At 43.6% G+C, this 24,380-nt stretch overlaps 1 protein-coding gene across 6 annotated transcripts in view; it reads right to left on the bottom strand.

Annotated features, from left to right (window-relative positions):
• Nucleotides 1-24,380, bottom strand: part of drp2 (dystrophin related protein 2) — a 302,156-nt gene that overhangs the window by 77,595 nt on the left and 200,181 nt on the right. For 5 of the 6 annotated variants that reach the window (XM_061899976.1, XM_061899973.1, XM_061899974.1 and 2 more), the window contains 6 exons: nucleotides 21,935-22,055; nucleotides 18,589-18,685; nucleotides 17,290-17,446; nucleotides 12,676-12,822; nucleotides 12,243-12,321; nucleotides 1,516-1,576 (listed from right to left, as the gene is read on the bottom strand). In XM_061899976.1, coding sequence (XP_061755960.1) covers nucleotides 1,516-1,576; nucleotides 12,243-12,321; nucleotides 12,676-12,822; nucleotides 17,290-17,446; nucleotides 18,589-18,685; nucleotides 21,935-22,055 — 662 coding nt within the window. Of the gene's footprint in view, nucleotides 1-1,515; nucleotides 1,577-12,242; nucleotides 12,322-12,675; nucleotides 12,823-17,289; nucleotides 17,447-18,077; nucleotides 18,316-18,588; nucleotides 18,686-21,934; nucleotides 22,056-24,380 lie in introns of those variants that run through there. The other variant, XM_061899978.1, reaches the window with a different exon arrangement.

Genomic DNA, 24,380 nt, shown 5'->3' with positions numbered 1-24,380 from the left:
TTTAATAGTGTTTTTGTGAGATTCTAAACTCATACCTGAAAGTTTGATGGCTGCGGTGAACGCCAGTGTCTCTGAGAGAAACCGAGGAGCCAAGATCACAGCTGCCTTTTTGAGCTGCAGGATGAGTCTCCGGTAAGAGCTGACTTAATATCACAATTTTCCCATCCAAAAACTTGCTGGTTGAGTAGAGAAACATGTTCGCTTGACCGCTCCGTGTTAAAGTGAAGTGAAGTGAATTATATTTATATAGCGCTTTTCTCAAGTGACTCAAAGCGCTTTACATAGTGACACCCAATATCTAAGTTACATTTAAACCAGTGTGGGTGGCACTGGAAGCAGGTGGGTAAAGTGTCTTGCCCAAGGACACAACGGCAGTAACTAGGATGGCTCAAGCGGGAACCGAACCTGCAACCCTCAAGTTGCTAGCACGGCCACTCTACCAACCGAGCTATGCCGCCCCACCTTAAAGCTTCACAACAAACAAACACCGGCTGTGTCTCGGTGCTAAAGGCAGCTGCAATCCACCGCTTTCCACCAACAGCATTCTTCTTTGACGTCTCCATTGTTAATTGAACAAATTGCAAAAGATTCAGCAACACAGATGTCCAAAATACTGTGTAATTATGTGATGAAAAGAGACGACTTTTAGCCGTGTGTGGTGCTGGGCTAATATGTCCTCTCCAGCCTGAGATGTCACGCGCACGCGCCATCATTTCACGACGTTTTCAACAAGAAACTCTGCGGGAAATTTAAAATTGCAATTTAGTAAACTAAAGCGGCCGTATTGGCATGTGTTGCAATGTTAATATTTCATCATTGATATATAAACTATCAGTGTAGTATCAGGGTAGTAGTGGCTTTCAGTAGGCCTTTAAAGTTTGTGTTTAAAGCTCGCTGCCGCTCTCTTCAGCAAATGCTTTCTGCATTTGAAATTCATTAAAAGTGAAGGCAGATCCACCATCTTTTGTTGTACGCACCCTAACCCTAACCAGCAGCCAGGTCAACTTGGAAACAGAAAACAGTTTCTTGCCTGGAAAATACTTTTTTATTATCTGTTGCTCAACTCAACAACTGAGAAAGTAACAATGAGGCACACACACACACACACACACACACACGCACACACGCACACACGCACACACGCACACACGCACACACGCACACACACACACACACACACACACACACACACACACACACACACGCACGTAAACGGGCAGAGAGTAGAGCAGCTGTGTATTGCTGACTAAGTGTCTAGAGTTCAGAGTGGTGTACAAGTTGAGTACACAGACAACATTTCCTCTGCTCATCATGGATTTATTCACATTTCACAGCAACTTCAAGTTCAAATGTTTGGCTGAGGAAAATGTGATTTTGAGGTGCATGTTTAAAAAGAAAAGTCTCCATGATGCAATAAGTGCACTGCTCTACTTGCTTGAAGATGTCAACTTGACAAAACTTGCAACTAAAAGTCTTTCGTCTTCCAGAAGAGAACAGAATAGATGTTGAACTCACTTGATGTAGTATGGAACTTTGTTGGGAGAGATGGCACGCTCCCATGGCCTCTGCACTGAACCTGCACACATGTCAGAAGAGCACTGCTAAGTGCACTCACCCTGCACACACACACGTCATCATGTTGTAAGCATGAAGAGCACTGCTCAGTGCACTCAACCTGCACACACACATGTCATCATGTTGTAAGCATGAAGAGCACTGCTCAGTGCACTCAACCTGCACACACACATGTCACCATGTTGTAAGCATGAAGAGCACTGCTCAGTGCACTCAACCTGCACACACACACACGTCATCATGTTGTAAGCATGAAGAGCACAGCTCAGTGCACTCAACCCGCACACACACACACATCATCCTGTTGTAAGCATGAAGAGCACTGCTCAGTGCACTCAACCAGCACACACACATGTCATGAAGTGCACTGCTGAGGAGAATGTCTCTCATGCTGACACAAATAATGTGCAGCTAGATTTGTTGTGAATCCATTAGATCTCACTTCCTCCTGCACGAGACTTCAACAACAAAAGTGATGAATGCTCATTTACTCAGGTCGACAACGGACGCCACGAGGAGGCCGGAAGTTGGGGATCGAACCAGGAACCCTCAGGCAGCTGGCACGGCTGCTCTACCAGCCGAGCCACGCTGTCCGTTATTAGTAAATGAGTGGTGTCATGTGATGATAATAATAAGACCTACAGTATAAGTTGTTGTGATGTCATGTTTGGGACAGGTGTGGCCACATCCTGTCAAAGAGATGTGGATGAAAGACAGGACTGCAGAGTTTGGAAAGACTAGAAGAGATGTGGATGAAAGACAGGACTGCAGAGTTTGGAGAGACTGGAAGAGATGTGGATGAAAGACAGGACTGCAGAGTTTGGAGAGACTGGAGGAGATGTGGTTGAAAAGACAGGACTGCAGAGTTTGGAGAGACTGGAAGATATGGTTGAAAGACAGGACTGCAGAGTTTGGAGAGACTGGAAGAGATGTGGTTGAAAAGACAGGACAGCAGAGTTTGGAGAGACTGGAGGAGATGTGGTTGAAAGACAGGACTGCAGAGTTTGGAGAGACTGGAAGATATGGTTGAAAGACAGGACTGCAGAGTTTGGAGAGACTGGAAGAGATGTGGTTGAAAAGACAGGACAGCAGAGTTTGGAGAGACTGGAGGAGATGTGGTTGAAAAGACCGGAGTGCAGAGTTTGGAGAGACTGGAAGAGATGTGGTTGAAAGACAGGACTGCAGAGTTTGGAGGGACTGGAGGAGATGTGGTTGAAAAGACAGGAGTGCAGAGTTTGGAGAGACTGGAAGAGATGTGGTTGAAAGACAGGACAGCAGAGTTTGGAGAGACTGGAGGAGATGTGGTTGAAAAGACCGGAGTGCAGAGTTTGGAGAGACTGGAAGAGATGTGGTTGAAAGACAGGACTGCAGAGTTTCGAGAGACTGGAGGAGATGTGGTTGAAAAGACAGGAGTGCAGAGTTTGGAGAGACTGGAAGAGATGTGGTTGAAAGACAGGAGTGCAGAGTTTGGAGAGACTGGAAGAGATGTGGTTGAAAGACAGGACTGCAGAGTTTGGAGAGACTGGAAGAGATGTGGATGAAAGACAGGACTGCAGAGTTTGGAGAGACTGGAGGAGATGTGGTTGAAAAGACAGGAGTGCAGAGTTTGGAGAGACTGGAGGAGATGTGGTTGAAAAGACAGGAGTGCAGAGTTTGGAGAGACTGGAAGAGATGTGGATGAAAGACAGGACTGCAGAGTTTGGAGAGACTGGAAGGTATGTGGATGAAAGACAGGAGTGCAGAGTTTGGAGAGACTGGAAAAGATGTGGTTAAAGGCAGGACTGCTGAGTTTGGAGAGCCTGGAAGAGATGTGGATGAAAGACAGGACTGCAGAGTTTGGAGAGACTGGAAGAGATGTGATTAAAGGCAGGACTGCAGAGTTTGGAGAGACTGGAAGAAATGTGGATGAAAGACAGGACTGCAGAGTTTGGAGGGACTGGAAGAGATGTGGATGAAAGACAGGACTGCAGAGTTGGGAGAAACTGAAAGAGATGTGGATGAAAGACAGGAGTGCAGAGTTTGGAGAGACTGGAAGAGATGTGGTTGAAAGACAGGACTGCAGAGTTTGGAGAGACTGGAAGAGATGTGGATGAAAGACAGGACTGCAGAGTTTGGAGAGACTGGAAGAGATGTGGATGAAAGACAGGACTGCAGAGTTTGGAGAGACTGGAAGAGATGTGGATGAAAGACAGGACTGCAGAGTTTGGAAATACTGGAGGAGATGTGGTTGAAAAGACAGGAGTGCAGAGTTTGGAGAGACTGGAAGAGATGTGCTTGAAAGACAGGACTGCAGAGTTTGGAGAGAGACTGGAAGAGATGTGGATGAAAGACAGGACTGCAGAGTTTGGATAGACTGGAAGAGATGTGGATGAAAGACAGGACTGCAGAGTTTGGAGAGACTGGAGGGGATGTGGTTGAAAAGACAGGAGTGCAGAGTTTGGAGGGACTGGAAGAAATGTGGTTGAAAGACAAGACTGCAGAGTTTGGAGAGACTGGAAGAGATGTGGATGAAAGACAGGACTGCAGAGTTTGGAGAGACTGGAAGAGATGTGGATGAAAGACAGGACTGCAGAGTTTGGAAATACTGGAGGAGATGTGGTTGAAAAGACAGGAGTGCAGAGTTTGGAGAGACTGGAAGAGATGTGCTTGAAAGACAGGGCTGCAGAGTTTGGAGAGACTGGAAGAGATGTGGATGAAAGACAGGACTGCAGAATTTGGAGAGACTGGAAGAGATGTGGATGAAAGACAGGACTGCAGAGTTTGGAGAGACTGGAGGGGATGTGGTTGAAAAGACAGGAGTGCAGAGTTTGGAGAGACTGGAAGAGATGTGGTTGAAAGACAGGACTGCAGAGTTTGGAGAGACTGGAAGAGATGTGGATGAAAGACAGGACTGCAGAGTTTGGAGAGACTGGAAGAGATGTGGATGAAAGACAGGACTGCAGAGCTGGTGCTGAGCGCCGGGATGAGCGTGTATGGGACACCTCTGTCTCCTTGGACTCCTCGCTCATCCGTGCGGACTGGACACTGGCCGAGAGTTAGTGGGCAGCCGAAGGTGGAGTCGATTCTCTTGGTTGCTTTGTTGGGTCTGCTCCTGTCTCTGGCCATGCTCACGTGGAACAACACCACATAGTCCACCACACTGTATATGTTTATTTGACTTTTATTCATGTGTGTATGTAGAAGTGTGTGGTTGCATCAGGTCTGCTCTTTTTTAATGTCTTTAATGTCCTTTTTTCATCTTTCCCTCTTACACACATGTTTATGTGTACTATGGCTATGAGGTTTTTTTTGGGGGGAGGAGGCCTCAGTCTAGAGGCCCATGCTTAAAATTAATTTATTTCTCACCGCTCCCAGGGTCTACCTGTTTCTCACCTTTTTTGTAAGGAGCGCCAAAAGTTGGCCGGGCCGTCAGCTATCCTGTTCTGTCTCCCTGTAATATTTGATCCTGTTCTGTCTCCCTGTAATGTTTGATCCTGGTCTGTCTCCCTGTAATGTTTATCCTGTTCTGTCTCCTTATAATGTTTGTTCCTGTTCTGTCTCCCTGGAAATGTTCGATCCTGTTCTGTCTCACTGTAATGTTTGATCCTGTTCTGTATCCCTGTAATGTTTGATCCTGTTCTGTCTACCTTTAATGTTTGATCCTCTTCTGTCTCCGTGTAATGTTTGATCCTGTTCTGTCTACCTGTAAGGTTTGATCCTCTTCTGTCTCCCTGGAAATGTTTGATCCTGTTCTGTCTCCCTGTAATGTTTGATCCTGTTCTGTCTCCCTGTAATGTTTGATCCTGTTCTGTGTCCCTGTAATATTTGATCCTGTTCTGTCTCCCTGTAATGTTTGATCCGGTTCTGTCTCCCTGTAATGTTTGATCTTGTTCTGTCTCCCTGCAATTATTGATCCTGTTCTGTCTACCTGTAAGGTTTGATCCTCGTCTGTCTCCCTGGAAATGTTTGATCCTGTTCTGTCTCCCTGTAATGTTTGATCCTGTTCTGTCTCCCTGTAATGTTTGATCCTGTTCTGTGTCCCTGTAATATTTGATCCTGTTCTGTCTCCCTGTAATGTTTGATCCGGTTCTGTCTCCCTGTAATGTTTGATCTTGTTCTGTCTCCCTGCAATGTTTGATCCTGTTCTGTCTCTCTGTAATGTTTGATCCTGTTCTGTCTCCCTGTAATGTTTGATCCTGTTCTGTGTCCCTGTAATGTTTGATCCTGTTCTGTCTCCCTGTAATGTTTGATCATGTTGCGTGTCCCTGTAATGTTTGATCCTGTTCTGTCTCTCTGTAATGTTTGATCCTGTTCTGTCTCCCTGTAATGTTTATCCTGTTCTGTCTCCTTATAATGTTTGTTCCTGTTCTGTCTCCCTGGAAATGTTCGATCCTGTTCTGTCTCACTGTAATGTTTGATCCTGTTCTGTATCCCTGTAATGTTTGATCCTGTTCTGTCTACCTGTAATGTTTGATCCTCTTCTGTCTCCCTGTAATGTTTGATCCTGTTCTGTCTACCTGTAAGGTTTGATGCTCTTCTGTCTCCCTGGAAATGTTTGATCATGTTCTGTCTCCCTGTAATGTTTGATCCTGTTCTGTCTCGCTGTAATGTTTGATCCTGTTCTGTCTCCCTGTAATGTTTGATCCTGTTCTGTGTCCCTGTAATATTTGATCCTGTTCTGTCTCCCTGTAATGTTTGATCCTGTTCTGTCTCTCTGTAATGTTTGATCCTGTTCTGTCTCCCTGTAATGTTTGATCCTGTTCTGTGTCCCTGTAATGTTTGATCCTGGTCTGTCTCCCTGTAATGTTTATCCTGTTCTGTCTCCTTATAATGTTTGTTCCTGTTCTGTCTCCCTGGAAATGTTCGATCCTGTTCTGTCTCACTGTAATGTTTGATCCTGTTCTGTATCCCTGTAATGTTTGATCCTGTTCTGTCTCCCTGTAATGTTTGATCCTGTTCTGTGTCCCTGTAATATTTGATCCTGTTCTGTCTCCCTGTAATGTTTGATCCTGTTCTGTCTCTCTGTAATGTTTGATCCTGTTCTGTCTCCCTGTAATGTTTGATCCTGTTCTGTGTCCCTGTAATGTTTGATCCTGTTCTGTCTCCCTGTAATGTTTGATCCTGTTCTATGTCCCTGTAATATTTGATCCTGTTCAGTCTCCCTGTAATGTTTGATCCGGTTCTGTCTCCCTGTAATGTTTGATCCTGTTCTGTCTCCCTGTAAAGTTTGATCCTGTTCTGTGTCCCTGTAATGTTTGATCCTGTTCTGTGTCCCTGTAATGTTTGATCCTGTTTTGTCTCCCTGTAATGTTTGATCATGTTCTGTGTCCCTGTAATGTTTGATCCTGTTCTGTCTCCCTGTAATGTTTGATCCTGTTCTGTGTCCCTGTAATGTTTGATCCTGTTCTGTCTCCCTGCACTGTTTGATCCTGTTCTGTCTCTCTGTAATGTTTGATCCTGTTCTGTCTCCCTGTAATGTTTGATCCTGTTCTGTGTCCCTGTAATGTTTGATCCTGTTCTGTGTCCCTGTAATGTTTGATCCTGTTCTGTCTCCCTGTAATGTTTGATCATGTTCTGTGTCCCTGTAATGTTTGATCCTGTTCTGTCTCCCTGTAATGTTTGATCCTGTTCTGTGTCCCTGTAATGTTTGATCCTGTTCTGTCTCCCTGCACTGTTTGATCCTGTTCTGTCTCTCTGTAATGTTTGATCCTGTTCTGTCTCCCTGTAATGTTTGATCCTGTTCTGTGTCTCTGTAATGTTTGATCCTGTTCTGTCTCCCTGTAATGTTTGATCCTGTTCTGTGTCCCTGTAATGTTTGATCCTGTTCTGTGTCCCTGTAATGTTTGATCCTGTTCTGTGTCCCTGTAATGTTTGATCCTGTTCTGTCTCCCTGTAATGTTTGATCCTGTTCTGTGTCCCTGTAATGTTTGATCTTGTTCTGTCTCCCTGCAATGATCTTGTTCTGTCTCCCTGCAATGTTTGATCCTGTTCTGTCTCTCTGTAATGTTTGATCCTGTTCTGTCTCCCTGTAATGTTTGATCCTGTTGTCTCCCTGTAATGTTTGATCATGTTCCGTGTCCCTGTAATGTTTGATCCTGTTCTGTCTCCCTGTAATGTTTGATCCTGTTCTGTCTCCCTGTAATGTTTATCCTGTTCTGTGTCCCTGTAATGTTTGATCCTGTTCTGTCTCCCTGTAATGTTTGATCCTGTTCTGTGTCCCTGTAATGTTTGATCTTGTTCTGTCTCCCTGCAATGATCTTGTTCTGTCTCCCTGCAATGTTTGATCCTGTTCTGTCTCTCTGTAATGTTTGATCCTGTTCTGTCTCCCTGTAATGTTTGATCCTGTTGTCTCCCTGTAATGTTTGATCATGTTCCGTGTCCCTGTAATGTTTGATCCTGTTCTGTCTCCCTGTAATGTTTGATCCTGTTCTGTCTCCCTGTAATGTTTATCCTGTTCTGTCTCCTTATAATGTTTGTTCCTGTTCTGTCCCCCCGGAAATGTTTGATCCTGTTCTGTCTCACTGTAATGTTTGATCCTGTTCTGTCTACCCGTAATGTTTGATCCTCTGCTGTCTCCCTGTAATGTTTGATCCTGTTCTGTCTACCTGTAAGGTTTGATCCTCTTCTGTCTCCCTGGAAATGTTTGATCCTGTTCTGTCTCCCTGTAACGTTTGATCCTGTTCTGTCTCCCTGTAATGTTTGATCCTGTTCTATGTCCCTGTAATATTTTATCCTGTTCTGTCTCCCTGTAATGTTTGATCCTGTTCTGTGTCCCTGTAATATTTGATCCTGTTCTGTCTCCCTGTAATGTTTGATCCTGTTCTGTCTCCTTGTAATGTTTGATCCTGTTCTGTGTCCCTGCACTGTTTGATCCTGTTCTGTCTCTCTGTAATGTTTGATCCTGTTCCGTCTCCCTGTAATGTTTGATCCTGTTCTGTGTCCCTGTAATGTTTGATCCTGTTCTGTGTCCCTGTAATGTTTGATCCTGTTCTGTCTCCCTGTAATGTTTGATCTTGTTCTGTCTCCCTGCAATGATCTTGTTCTGTCTCCCTGCAATGTTTGATCCTGTTCTGTCTCTCTGTAATGTTTGATCCTGTTCTGTCTCCCTGTAATGTTTGATCCTGTTCTGTGTCCCTGTAATGTTTGATCCTGTTGTCTCCCTGTAATGTTTGATCATGTTCCGTGTCCCTGTAATGTTTGATCCTGTTCTGTCTCCCTGTAATGTTTATCCTGATCTGTCTCCTTATAATGTTTGTTCCTGTTCTGTCTCCCTGGAAATGTTCGATCCTGTTCTGTCTCACTGTAATGTTTGATCCTGTTCTGTATCCCTGTAATGTTTGATCCTGTTCTGTCTACCTGTAATGTTTGATCCTCTTCTGTCTCCCTGTAATGTTTGATCCTGTTCTGTCTACCTGTAAGGTTTGATCCTCTTCTGTCTCCCTGTAAATGTTTGATCCTGTTCTGTCTCCCTGTAATGTTTGATCCTGTTCTGTGTCCCTGTAATATTTGATCCTGTTCTGTCTCCCTGTAATGTTTGATCCGGTTCTGTCTCCCTGTAATGTTTGATCTTGTTCTGTCTCCCTGCAATGATCTTGTTCTGTCTCCCTGCAATGTTTGATCCATCCTGTTCTGTCTCTCTGTAATGTTTGATCCTGTTCTGTCTCCCTGTAATGTTTGATCCTGTTCTGTGTCCCTGTAATGTTTGATCCTGTTGTCTCCCTGTAATGTTTGATCATGTTCCGTGTCCCTGTAATGTTTGATCCTGTTCTGTCTCCCTGTAATGTTTGATCCTGTTCTGTCTCCCTGTAATGTTTATCCTGTTCTGTCTCCTTATAATGTTTGTTCCTGTTCTGTCTCCCTGGAAATGTTTGATCCTGTTCTGTCTCACTGTAATGTTTGATCCTGTTCTGTATCCCTGTAATGTTTGATCCTGTTCTGTCTACCCGTAATGTTTGATCCTCTTCTGTCTCCCTGTAATGTTTGATCCTGTTCTGTCTACCTGTAAGGTTTGATCCTCTTCTGTCTCCCTGGAAATGTTTGATCCTGTTCGGTCTCCCTGTAACGTTTGGTCCTGTTCTGTCTCCCTGTAATGTTTGATCCTGTTCTGTGTCCCTGTAATGTTTGATCCTGTTCTGTCTCCCTGTAATGTTTGATCATGTTCTGTGTCCCTGTAATGTTTGATCCTGTTCTGTGTCCCTGTAATGTTTGATCCTGTTGTCTCCCTGTAATGTTTGATCATGTTCTGTGTCCCTGTAATGTTTGATCCTGTTCTGTCTCCCTGTAATGTTTGTCTGATCTTGAATGGGATTGTGCTGAACATCTTAATTTCTCCTCGAGGATTATTCAAGTATTTGCATCTCTCCCTCTCTCCGGTGAGTTTCTTTAGCTCACTTCTTGTTGCCAGAAGTCTCCGTGGCGACGCTGGTCACAAACCTCATTGCTTCCACTTCAGCAGAGCTGCATGTTTTCCAGCCGGGTCTGGTCTCCCAGTCTCTGCTGTGCAATGATCCAGAGGAGCTGGACTTTGGCAGGTTTCGAGCGAGGTGATGACTGAGCTGAAGTTTTAGTGCAGTCATGCAGGCTGCAGATGCCACAGCAGGGGCTGTAAATACGACACTGCTCAGCTGGTGTTATGTGGCCGATAAGTCAGGCTGGACATGAAATATACTGCATTGAACATGAAAGTGTCCAAGACAATAACTTCAAACTGCATCATTTCTAGGAGAACAGCACACTCTTACTGTCTCTATAAAAGCACTCCTGCTACAGGATTCTCAGGATATTTTCTTACCACCCAAGGCTACTTTCCAACGGCTGCTCCTTTTTGGCTCATCGCCCCCGTTCTCTGGCCCTTGCTGAGATTTAAGTGCTAACACACACAGCTGAGGTCTCCAACAGTTTGTCTTCTGCTTGCCTGCCAAGATGAACTCGAGCATGATGTTCACGGCTGTGGCTGAGAAGGACAAAGACACGCCGCACAGCTGACACCCAATTACTCTTGTCCTGTTATGGCACGCTCATTTAGTGCCAGCTGAAGACACAGCACCAGATGATGGTGTCTACGAGGTCTACAGATGATGGTGTCTACGAGGTCTACAGATGATGGTGTCTACGAGGTCTACAGATGATGGTGTCTGCAAGGTCTACAGATGATGGTGTCCACAAGGTCTACAGATGATGGTGTCTACGAGGTCTACAGATGATGGTGTCTACGAGGTCTACAGATGATGGTGTCTACGAGGTCTACAGATGATGGTGTCTGCAAGGTCTACAGATGATGGTGTCCACAAGGTCTACAGATGATGGTGTCTACGAGGTCTACAGATGATGGTGTCTACGAGGTCTACAGATGATGGTGTCTACGAGGTCTACAGATGATGGTGTCTGCAAGGTCTACAGATGATGGTGTCCACAAGGTCTACAGATGATGGTGTCTACGAGGTCTACAGATGATGGTGTCTACAAGGTCCAAAGATGATGGTGTCTACGATGTCTACAGATGATGGTGTCTGCAAGGTCTACAGATGATGGTGTCTACAAGGTCTACAGATGATAGTGTGTACAAGGTCTACAGATGATGGTGTCTACGAGGTCTACAGATGATGGTGTCTACAAGGTCTACAGATGATGGTGTCTACAAGGTCTACAGATGATGGCGTCTACGAGGTCTACAGATGATGGTGTCTACAAGGTCTACAGATGATGGTGTCTACAAGGTCTACAGATGATGGTGTCTACGAGGTCTACAGATGATGGTGTCCACAAGGTCTACAGATGATGGTGTCTACGAGGTCTACAGATGATGGTGTCTACGAGGTCTACAGATGATGGTGTCTGCAAGGTCTACAGATGATGGTGTCTACAAGGTCTGCAGATGATGGTGTCTGCAAGGTCTACAGATGATGGTGTGTACAAGGTCGACAGATGATGGTGTCTACAAGGTCTACAGATGATGGTGTCTACAAGGTCTGCAGATGATGATGTCTGGATAATGTTGAGCTTTGACTGTCCTTTTATCCGGCAGGCTTCCTTTTTCCTTTTTCTTGTCTTTTCGGACAAAACTTTTCCTTTCTTTGGTTGTTTTGCGGCTTCGGCAATGATAGCAGTAATTACTCGCAGGTGTTCACATCCACTTCTGTCTTTTTAACGACTGGGGAAAGGGGAGTGACGTAAATTGTAAAGCAAGTCAGCACATTTTTGTGCAAGGTTCCTGCACCCCTCCACAAAGTCACTAAGTACCAGTGAGAGCGACACAGACCCCTCAGGCCACGACACAGGTGTCATTCAACTAGTTGTAAGTCAGTATATTGTCCTAAAAGTTATGGAAATGTTTGATGAAGTTTGAAAAGTTAATTAGTGCTGCTTAAAAAAAAAAAAGCATCAAGTCTTTCATGATTGTGAATGTTGGGCAAAATTCCCCCAAAAGTTGAGTTCCACTTTGAGGTGTCAGGTTCACACACCTCAGGTGACCTCAGGATGACATCCAGTGCAACACAGCATGTCACATTGATCCAATTCCATACCATAAATACCATGTTTTAATGCTCAATCAGCAACAGGGATAGGCTCCAGCAACCCCAAGAGGGACAAGTGGTAGAAAAATGGATGGATGGATAGATAGATGGATGAATGGATGGATGGCTGGATGCTGAATGAGCCGGCCCACGAATAAAGAATATGTCACTCACTTGAGAGGAAGTGCTGGGATCCGGGGCCGAAGTCTCTGTGTGCATCTTGGAGCTGCTTTAGCCTCTCTTCAATGGAACCCTGCAACACACACACACGCACACACACACACACACACACACACACACACACACACACACACACACACACACGCACACACACACGCACACACACACGCACACACTGAAGGAAGTTGATGCCAACAAGTGGGCACTATTGATGTTGAAGATAGATTAGTCACAGCACAAGGTGGACATGAATGGGTTTGGGGGTCTACTGAAGCATGAATGGGTGCAGAAGTCTACTGAAGCATGAATGGGTGCAGGGGTCTACTCAAGCATGAAAGGGTGTGGGGGTCTACTCAAGGTCTGCACACATCACCTACTATCTGTGAAGGCTTCCCATAGATTGTTGATGTCCAGCATGATTCTTTACCTGCAGCACCTTCCACCTGTTGTTGAGGTGCTCCAGAGCGCGGGCGTTGTCCAGGGACAGGTGAACGTCGGAGATAGCCAGCTGGTGGGCCAGCTCATTGAGCTGCTTCATGCCCTCCTTCACCTGCGTCACTTCCTGCTTGAAGAGCTTGTGGGGACACAGAGGAGAGACATGGAGCACCTGCATGATGGAGGTATGCACAGCATTGTGTTGAAATAGGTTTATACTTTAGGAGCAGGTCTCCACTGAGGTGCACACTTTCTTCTTCTGGTCAGGGCACCACTAATGTGTGCACAGTAAGGAACACACATAGCAGCGTCATTGAAACACAATTCTAATGTGTCCAAACTGATCATGAAGATGTGTGCCAACTAAACTGTCAATATCATTTAAGTGCAAATGACCACTTTAGCCATCATTTTTGCGCCTGAGAAACTTCTCCAGACTTCTTCTGTTTGTTTGAGATTGTCATTACCGCCACAAGTGGTGAAGAAGAGTATTGCAGCCGTGGCCCACACACACCACAGACACATCCCGGGAGCACTTGCAGCCAAACCATGGCCCCAGGACCCCCTGTCTGAGAAGATGTTCCACCAGGCTTCATCCTCACAGACTTAGATAGGACAGATCTAGTCTGAACTCTTGATTCACAGTACTTACCCTCCCCAGGTGTTCCCTGACAGAAACTATTTCGCTCTCTTGTGGTGCAAAACTGGCAGTTTGTGATCTTATCAGCAAATTGACCACAAAAACTTCCCTAGTCTTTACCTTATCTTTTGCTCTAAAATCCATCCATCCATCCATCTTCTTCCGCTTATCCGAGGTGGGGTCACGGGGGCAGCAGCCTAAGCAGAGAAGCCCAGACTTCCCTCTCCCCAGCCACTTCGTCTAGCTCTTCACGGGGGATCTGAGGTGTTCCCAGGCCAGTCTTCCCATCGTGTCCTGGGTCTTCCCCGTGGCCTCCTACCGGTCGGACGTGCCCTAAACACCTCCCTAGGGAGGCGTTCGGGTGGCATCCTGACCAGATGCCTGAACCACCTCATCTGGCTCCTCTCCATGTGAAGGAGCAGCAGCTTTACTTTGATGGCAGAGCTTCTCACCCTATCTCTAAGGGAGAGACCCGCCACCCGGCGGAGGAAACTCATTCGGGCCGCTTGGACCCGTGATCTTGTTCTTTCGGTCATGATCCAAAGCTCATGACCATAAGTGAGGATGGGAACGTAGATCGACCGGTAAAATGATGAGTACAGAACCACATATGTGACCACAGTCTAAAATGTGAGCCATGGACACTTATTTCTTATTTGGCTGCTTCTGTTGTGGCGGCGCCAGGTCAAAGTAAGATGTGTGCAGAATGGAGCGGCGGCGGTACTTCCTGACAAATATGATCTAGAAGCCAACAGAGGTGCAGCAGCAGCACCAATAAAAGAGCGAGTGGGTGTGAGCTTATGTGTGCTTATTCATTTCTTACTGTCCCACTTCTTTTTGGCCACCTCAGCTGTTTGGTACACATTTCATCTTTTATTGGCAACATTTGGAGTGCGGACCAGATCGCATGAAACTTTATGGTGGATGTCTTTTAATGACAGGGTTCGAATCCAACCTTGAAGATTTCACGGCTCTGCTGTCCTGGGAGGACATCCTACAAGATTTGGTTTGTGCCTGCTGGAACACAAGCTGGGCGGGGCGGGGCATTGACAAGCTTGGTTGACCTTGATGGCATTTTGGAGGTAAACAATAGATGCCTTGACCAAGACAAAAGATGACCTGTGGTTGACGAGGATCTACTCCAAGAATGTTTTGTCACGACCTGCCCACCTCATGTCTTTGCTTCTCACTTTTCTATTACGCTTATGTTTATTGTAGGCTTGTCCCCATACCAATATTTTGGTACAGGTACTAAAGTATTTCAATATTTTGACACTTTTCTAAGTAAAGGGGACCACGAAAAATATCATTGTTTTTGTTGTTACAAAAAATGTTAGTGTACATGAAACATATGTTTATTATTGTCATTTAGTCCTTAAATAAAATGTTGAACATACAAAACCAGGGGTGCCCACGCTTTTTCTGCAGGCGAGCTACTTTTCTATTGACCAACTCGAGGGGATCTACCTCATTTATATATATCATTTATATTTATTTATTTATGAAAGAGACATTTTTGTAAACAAGTTAAATGTGTTTATTGATAATACAAGCATGTGTAACACATATAGATGTCTTTCTTTCACAAAGACAAGAATATAAGTTGGTGTATTACCTGATTCTGATGACTTGCATTGATTGGAATCAGACAGTAATGATGATAACGCCCACATTTTCAAATGGAGGAGAAAAAAAGTTGTCCTTTCTGTATAATACCACGTGAAAGTGGTTGGTTTTTGGCATCTAATTCATCCAGCTTCCATACACTTTACAAGAAAAACATTGGCGGCAAATTCCATAGCTTGCTTGATTGACATTCACGGCACCCGAGGGTCTTGTGAGATGACGCTGGCTGCTGCCAGTTCATTATTAAGAAAAAATGACAGAGAGGAAGGCGAGAAACACTTTTTATTTCAACAGACTTTCGCGCCGTCCCTTCCGTCAAAACTCTAAAGGCCGACTGCACATTTCCTATATTCACAATAAAAGCCCTGCTTCATGGTGCCTGCGCTAACAAAATAAGAGTCTCGGAAAGCTGGGGTGCACAAGTGATTTGCACGCCAGCTTTCTGAGGGATCGCTTGTGCACGCCAGTTTTCCCAGACTCTGTATTTAGTTAGCGCAGGCAGCATGAAGCAAGGCTTTTATTGTGAAGATAGTAAATGTGCAGTCGGCCTTTAGAGTTTTGACGGAAGGTACGGCGCGAGAGTCTGTTGAAATAAAAAGTGTTTCTCGCCTTCCTCTCGGTCATATTTTCATAATAATGATCTTGCAGCAGCCAGCGTCATCTCACAAGACCCTCCGGTACCGTGAATGTCATTTAAGTGACGTCTTGGTGAAGATTGATGATCACTAATTTTTAGGTCTATTTTTTTTAAAAGCCTGGCTGGAGATCAACTGACACACCCCCCGCGGTCGACTGGTAGCTCGCGATCGACGTAATGGGCACCCCTGTACTAGACAATTTGTATTTTAGTAGTTAGCAAACAAACAAAAACTTCTAGTTAGTCTGCTGATGTATGCAGTAACATATTGTGTACTTTATACACCTGTTATTTTGTACACATTATGAGGGACAAACTGTAAAAATTGATTATTAATCCACTTGTTCACTTACTGTTAATATCTGCTTATTTTCTGTTTGAACATGTTCTATCTACACTTCTGTTCAAACGTAATAATCACTTATTCTTCTCTTCTTTGATACTTGACATTAGTTTTGGATGATACCACACATGAAGTGAAGTGAATTATATTTATATAGCGCTTTTCTCTTGTGACTCAAAGCGCTTTTACATAGTGAAAGCCAATATTAAATTTCCATTTAAAGCAGTGTGGGTGGAACTGGGAGCAGGTGGGTCAAGTGTCTTGCCCAAGGACACAACGGCAGTGACTAGGATGGCGGAAGCGGGGATCGAACCTGGAACCCTGAAGTTAAGTTAAAGTAGCAATGATTGTCACACACACACTAGGTGTGGTGAAATTTGTCCTCTGCATTCGACCCGTCCCCTTGATCAGCCCCTGGGAGGTGAGGGGAGCAGTGGGCAGCAGCGCCCAAGAATCATTTTTGGTGATTTAACCCCCAATTCCAAGCCTTGATGCTGAGTGCCAAGCAGGGAGGTAATGGCTCCCATTTTTATAGTCTTTGGTATGACTCGGCCGGGATTTGAACTCACAACCTACCCATCTCAAGGCGGACACTGTAACCACTAGGCCACTTAGTAGGTGGCCTAGTGGTTACAGTGATTACAGTGGATGTCAGGTATAGATCCACCAATGGCGTTTGTTCACATTGCGTTTGTTTACAATAGCGGTGAGCTATTATATCCTCCTATGGTGTGTAGTGAAGCCTGTTTAGCTATTCATCCTCCTCCAGTGATAATAATACTTGTAAGAAACGTACTTTATTTGTCGCCATGGAGGCCAGGATTAGTGATTTAGAAGAAGTTAAAACACTGTGGATGGATGTTAACTGCAGGTCTTAAAGCAGCTCTTCCTGTGGGTGTTTCAGTGTTATAACTTCACCTTTATCTTGACTTTTTCATTCTCCCTTTTCTGTCTACACACTGTGTCTGTTGTAAGTACTCTGTGCGTGTGCGCTGCCATACATGCTCCTCTGCTGGTACAAGCAGCAGATAAGTATGTTGATGAAGTATCTGTGTTGGTGTGGACATGGCTTAAGTTACAACAGAAGAGAATTTGCTGCAAAAATAGGTTTCCCAAGTTTTCAAGAGAACCGGGTTGGACTTAGCCACCGAGCCGGCAGTTGAAGAGTTATTTCCACTATTACACGCTTCTTCACAATCACGGCGTCAAGTCCATGATGGCCAACACTCTGGCAAGTTCCAATTACTGATGCCCACATAGGAGTGATGAGTTAGAAACACTGTGTGACTCACACACTTTGGTCAAGACGCCGACATTGAAGGTCAGGGCGTGGAAGAGATAAAGGTTGGTGCGTAGCTACCTTGGTGGCATCGATGTGATCCTGCAGAGAGTCGATGAAGAGGTCGCCCACGCCCTCCCAGGCGTCTCTCACGCCCTCTGCCTGCTGCACAGCCAGCACCAGGTCCTCCATCCCAGCCTGGATCTGCAGGAGCCGCTCCAGAGTCCTCTCCATGTGTCTGCAGGGGGGCCAGCATCAAGCAGATCAACACGATGTTTAGCTTGATCATATTTAGTCCTGTTGACATTTACTCCTGATCATATTTAGTCTTTATCATATTTAGTCCTGATGATATTTAGTTCTGTTGACATTTTGTCCTGATGATATTTAGTCATGATATCATGAGATGACAAACAACTATGTTGTCATGATATCATGAGATGACAAACACAACTATGTTGTAATGATATCATTAGATGCATCATGACAGAAATGACCACGTGACGGCATCCACTCAATGGAAACACAATCTTGTCTCCAAGCAAGAAGAGTCTAGAACAGGGGTCGGCAACCTGAAATGTTGAAAGAAGCATATTGGACCCAAAAAACAAAAACAAATCTGTATGGAGCCGCAAAAAATTAAAAGCCATATTACATACAGATAGTGTGTCATGAGATATAAATTGAATTAAGAGGACTTAAAGGGAACTAAATGAGCTCAAATATAGCTACAAATGAGGCATAATGATGCAATATGTACATACAGCTAGCCTAAATAGCATGTTAGCATCGATTAGCTTGCAGTCATGCAGTGACCAAATATGTCTGATTAGCACGCCACACAAGTCAATAACATCAAGAAAACTCACCTTTGTGCATTCATGCACAACATTATACGTTTGTTGGACAAAATGAGACAGAAAAAGAAGTGGCACAAATCATGTCTTAGAAAGTCAGAGAAAGTTGTACATGTAAACAAACTAGGGTGAGTTCAAGGACCGCCATAATTAGTGGGACAAAACGGCGCTCGCCAAATACTCGAATCAGTGAAGCATGTTTAATATAAACAGTGCGTTTTATAACAATTAGGGAGGTGTGTGTCATGTTTGTCCTCCTATAGAAACCAAATTAAAACAAAAAATATGTTTTTTCCCCTCATCATTTCCGTTTTCCATACATTTTTGAAAAAGCTCCAGAGAGCCACTAGGGCGGCACTAAAGAGCCGCGGGTTGCCGACCCCTGTTCTAGAAGGTGATGCCCTGATGTGGGATCTCAGGTGAGGATGTTGTTGTGGCTTGTGCAGCCCTTTGAGATACTCATGATTTAGGGTTATAAAAATAAACTTTCATTGACGATTGATAGCAACAATGAGGACCTGACCTGTGTCGGTCCACACAGCGTGCGGTCAGCTTCTCCCACAGGTCGCCCGCCACGTTGGCTTGTTTCCACACCGACCGGCTCACGTTCAACATCGCGTCTGTGGAGAGAAGGTCAAGGTCAAGGTCAAGGTCAAAGGTGTTCTCAGGGGAAGGTCACAGGAGTGCAACTTAAAGGAGCAGCAGACCATCAACACAAGTGGACTTTATACGCCATGAAACCATGTCCACCTGATGGACATCACTGCAGTAACGCTTCTGCTCTTTGACCACATTATTAGAGCAGTCACACTGGAAATAAAAAGATGTGCTGTTTATCATTCCCAACCCTTATGTAAGACAAGAAGACATATGTTGTTATGCATTCTCAACTGCACATATACTACCTTTACCTTTACCTTTACCTTTACAATCCATGTGTTTGTGATGAATGTCCAGGTGTGCCTTATTAGGACTTCTGAAGTCATTTAGCCATCATACATAACATGAAGGACGGGAGACGTGAAACTATTAGTGCAAAGGAACCTCCATTTTTAAACTTAACTGATTTTTGAACAGAGTTTGAAAATAAAAAAAGTTCCAATAAAGAAGACCATTTCTCCAGAAGAAACAATGTAAACACCAATAATGTAAAAGTCCATATTAGTACAAGTTTGTACACTTTGAACACAACATAGAGCGCTGTACACTACTTTTAAATAAACAAACATAGCAAGTGTGTGGTGGATCAACTTTCCATTTTGACAAAGTCAAAACCATTATCCACCGTGCCAAAACACACCCACACTGTCACTAGCCCCGTGGTGCTCTCACACTCTGAATTTCCCTAAAGTAGCAGTTGAGTGGAAAAACATGTTGACTTTATATGCTTGATTGTGTTTCTTTGTATCCATTAAATCATATCCAATTTTATTTACAATCCACAAATTATGTCAAAAAAAAGTTTAAACATTACAAAATGCCACAAATTCAGTCAGCCATTTTGAATATTTCGCTCCGAATACTTTCTGTAATTTCCGTAGATTCTACATCACTGTCGTAACGCTGCTGCACTCTGACCACATTATTAGAGCAGTCATACTGAAAATAAAAATATGTGCTGTTTATAATTCACAACCCTTATGTAAGACAAGAACACATGTGTTTTTATGCATTCTAAATGGTGAATAAATAAATAATTGAGTCAACAGATGGAGGGTCCTCTCATTATACTCTCTAAAAACATCCAGAAACAATACTCCATTTACATGTGGTGACCTGAAAATGAACCAAATATGATATTATATTGATATTATTATTATCAGCGCTAACACAGACGGACTACTTTAGTGGTGCACTGATAGCAGTGAGCTAATGCTAGTTTTCGCTGCTATTGTTGACACACTGAGGCTGCTTATGCTTGGTCTCAAACTTGCTAAAAGTACATTTTAGATTATAATCCATGCATCTCTCACCTGCCACTAGACAACTGTGGCCATGGACCCACAGGCTGGTCCACTTTCACATCACCCAGGTGGCGAAAAAGACAAAAATACGCTTGTTGCAGCTACTTTAATCCAACAATTTGGTGAGGATTGTGATTGAATCTTCATCTAAACGGAATTAAGTGAGCACCTTGTCTGAGAGAGCGAGAGTGGGAATATTACAGTTATTGTGGTTTAAAATGGTTAATTTCAATGTTTAGCACCTAGCAATGCTGCTAATGCTATAGTGTCACAATGAAACTACATCCAGGTAGCAGACGGCTTCTAAAACTTACTGCTCACCCTCAGGCTCAAAAATATAAGGTCTTGATCATAATTTTTCCCAAAGTAATAGTCAATGCTCCAAAGTCTGCTTTATTAGTAGGTGTGTGAGAAAAAAATCTATTTTTGAATGAAATGTGATTCAAATTTGTAACAATTATTTTAAAAAGTATGTCCTGTCCAGCCACTTATTTAAATGTTCGTGTAGGACTAATAAAACAACATTTTTCCCTCGCGTAATAGTAAATTGTACGACAACTGTTTACGTATGTTTTTAAGGAGTGTATTTCATCATAGGACTGGCATCCAATGTTACTAAAAAAGTCTGGATTTTGAATTGAGAATGTTTTTTGTCATGTCTGTTGATCATGTTTTTGTTTGGCCATGTGCTGTTTGTTTTTTGGACACTCACTTCCTGCTTTTTCACTCTTGTTTTGTCACCATAGCAACCATTAGTTTCACCTGTGTCACATTTGGCATCCGCACCTGTTGTCACTAATCATGTCTATTATTTAAACCGAAAGTTGCCAGGAAGTATGCCTGGCGACTTTACCTCCACTCTGCTTCATGTCATGTTTACAGTTTCATGTTTAGTTCACGCTGCTTATTTCCTAGTCCATGCTGCCCTGTTCACGTCATCGCAAGTAAGTTTTGTTTATTAATGCCACAGTTAGTGTCTTTTTTTTTTTTTGTCCATAGTTCTGCATTTGTGCTAGTTTTGTTTTTATAGTCCACGTTCTGTCACAACGTGGACTGTGGGGTTTGTTTTTCCGGAATGCAAAGGAAAGTTGGAGTGGGCAAGGCGTGAAGGTAATGACATCTTTATTTTAACACTAATAAAAGGAATAAACAAAAGGCGCGCACAAGGGCGGAAGTACAAAACTTGGCTATAAAAACAAAAACTTGCACAAATGCAGAACTATGGACAAAAAAAAAAAAAAGACACTAACTGTGGCATTAATAAACAAAACTTACTTGCGATGACGTGAACAGGGCAGCATGGACTAGGAAACAAGCAGCGTGAACTAAACATGAAACCGTAAACATGACATGAAGCAAGCAGAGTGGAGGTAAAGTCGCCAGGCTGACTTCCTGGCAACTTTCGGTTTAAATAATAGACGTGATTAGTGAAAACAGGTGCAGACTCCAAATGTGACACAGGTGAAACTAATGGTTGCTATGGTGACAAAACAAGAGTGAAAAAGCAGGAACTCAGTGTCCAAAAAACCAACAGCACATGGCCAATCAAAAACATGATCAACAGACGTGACAGTTTTGAAGCAAGAACTGAGTCTAATCTAATCCTGTGCTGTCCTCACAGCCTTGTTCATTAGCATTGTTGTTGATGGGGAAGGGATCTGTGGTTCCTTTACATCACGCGGTCACGTGACTGCCTTCCTCATTAATCTCTGTGAGATGACTACTATATTGATCAAATGCATTTACTCGCACACGTTGCAAGTCTTTAGGTGTCATACTTCAGATGAATATTATTATTCAATATAGAGACAACTTGTTCTTCCTTGAACTACTTGAAAGCGCTTTCCTCCTCTTGACATGATTGTTTACTTTCCAAGCATACGTTTATGAAGCAGTTGAGCTGACCTTTGCCCTCAGCCGGAGTCTCCTCAGGTTCCTGGAAGGGATGCTGAGCCAGGAAGGACTGGGCGGACTCCAGCACCGAGTAGATGAACGGTCCTCGAGACTTGACGTCCTCCAAGAAAGCCTGGCCAGAAGAAAGGAGAGGAAGGGAAGAGTGCTTCCAATAAAAGCCGAGGAGAGAAAGACTGGATGAGCCAGAGAAGTCGCTTCTCCACACCGCAACCTTTCACCGGGACAAAAAGTGTGTTGGGCATCTGATGATTTTGTAATTGAAACAAGTTGATTTTTTTGGTGTTTTTACTTGGCCGGGGGGGGGGGACCAACACATGCAGTATTTACACTGTAACAATGTCAGTGGTCAAAAACAAGAAAAATAAAATACAAAAATGAGGGGTATTTTATTTGAACTAAGCAAAATGATCTGTGCTCGCCATTACATTTCTTCAAACCAGCAAAATTATACTAATAACTCATTTATTGTACTTAATGGAAAGGCAAGAAGACAAGCACTTGTTACTCTCGGGGTCTCTTAACCGCTCAGGCAAATCATGTGCTCTAAAAATGCATTTTCTCCATCGACAACATGACATCATCGCGCCAAGTATGTGCTCTTTCAGTCAATTAGTGCGCATATATACAGCCCCGCCCCTGCCCAATAGATGCCTTGACCAAGACAAAAGATGACCTGCGGTTGACGAGGATCTACTCTAAGAATGTTTTGTCACGACCTGCCCACCTCATGTCTTTGCTTCTCACTTATCTATTACGCCTATGTTTATTGTAGGCTTGTCCCCATACCAATATTTTGGTACAGGTACTAAAGTATTTCAATATTTTGACACTTTTCTAAATAAAGGGGACCACGAAAAATATCATTGTTTTTGTTGTTACAAAAAATGTTAGTGTACATGAAACATATGTTTAATATTGTCATTTAGTCCTTAAATAAAATGTTGAACATACTAGATCAGGGGTGCCCACACTTTTTCTGCAGGCGAGCTACTTTTCAATTGACAAACTCGAGGGGATCTACCTCATTTATATATATAATTTATATTTATTTATTTATGAAAGAGACATTTTTGTAAACAAGTTAAATGTGTTTAATGATAATACAAGGATGTGTAACACATATAGATGTCTTTCTTTCCAAAGACAAGAATATAAGTTGGTGTATTACCTGATTCTGATGACTTGCATTGATTGGAATCAGACATTAATGATGATAACGCCCACATTTTCAAATGGAGGAGAAAAAAAGTTGTCCTTTCTGTACAATACCACATGAAAGTGGTTGGTTTTTGGCATCTAATTTATCCAGCTTCCATACACTTTACAAGAAAAACATTGGCGGAAAATTCCGTAGCTTGCTTGATTGACATTCACGGCACCCGAGGGTCTTGTGAGATGACGCTGGCTGCTGCCAGTTCATTATTATGAAAAAATGACCGAGAGGAAGGCGAGAAACACTTTTTATTTCAACAGACTTTCGCGCCGTCACTTCCGTCAAAACTGTAAAGGCCGACTGCACATTTCCTATCTTCACAATAAAAGCCCTGCTTCATGCTGCCTGCGCTAACAAAATAAGAGTCTCGGAAAGCTGGCGTGCACAAGTGATGTGCACGCCAGCTTTCTGAGGGATCGCTTGTGCACGCCAGTTTTCCGAGACTCTGTATTTAGTTAGCGCAGGCAGCATGAAGCAGGGCTTTTATTGTGAAGATAGGAAATGTGCAGTCGGCCTTTAGAGTTTTGTCGGAAGGTACGGCGCGAGAGTCTGTTGAAATAAAAAGTGTTTCTCGCCTTCCTCTCGGTCATATTTTCATAATAATGATCTTGCAGCAGCCAGCGTCATCTCACAAGACCCTCCGGTACCGTGAATGTCATTTAAGTGACGTCTTGGTGAAGATTGATGATCACTAATTTTTAGGTCTATTTTTTTTAAAAGCCTGGCTGGAGATCGACTGACACACCCCCCGCGGTCGACTGGTAGCGACTGGTAAAAATGCATTTTTTCATCGTCAACATGACATCATCGCGCCAAGTATGTGCTCTTTCAGTCAATTAGTGCGCATATATACAGCCCCGCCCCTGCCCAACGTTTTTTTTAATTGTAATTTTGAAGAATTTATCTGAATGTTCATGAACTATTTCTGTTCAAAATTGTTAGAATTGTCAATAATTAAAAATGAATTGTCAGTTTACTATACTGTGCCAACTGTACTACGATAGGAGTACATCTTTTCCACTTTGCATCAGTCCATCTTAGATGATCTCGGGGCCAGAGAAGCCGGCGGCGTTTCTGGATGTTGTTGATAAATGGTTTTCGCTTTGCATAGTAGAGCTATAACTTGCACTTACAGATGTAGCGACCAACTGTATTTAGTGACAGTGGTTTTATGAAGTGTTCCTGTGCCCATGTGGTGATATCCTTTAGAAATGTTGGTTTCCA

This window comes from Nerophis ophidion, linkage group LG05 (assembly GCF_033978795.1).
Source record: "Nerophis ophidion isolate RoL-2023_Sa linkage group LG05, RoL_Noph_v1.0, whole genome shotgun sequence".
In the NCBI taxonomy this organism is placed as follows: Eukaryota; Metazoa; Chordata; class Actinopteri; order Syngnathiformes; family Syngnathidae; genus Nerophis; species Nerophis ophidion.
This window is presented reverse-complemented; position numbering and strand designations above follow the sequence as displayed.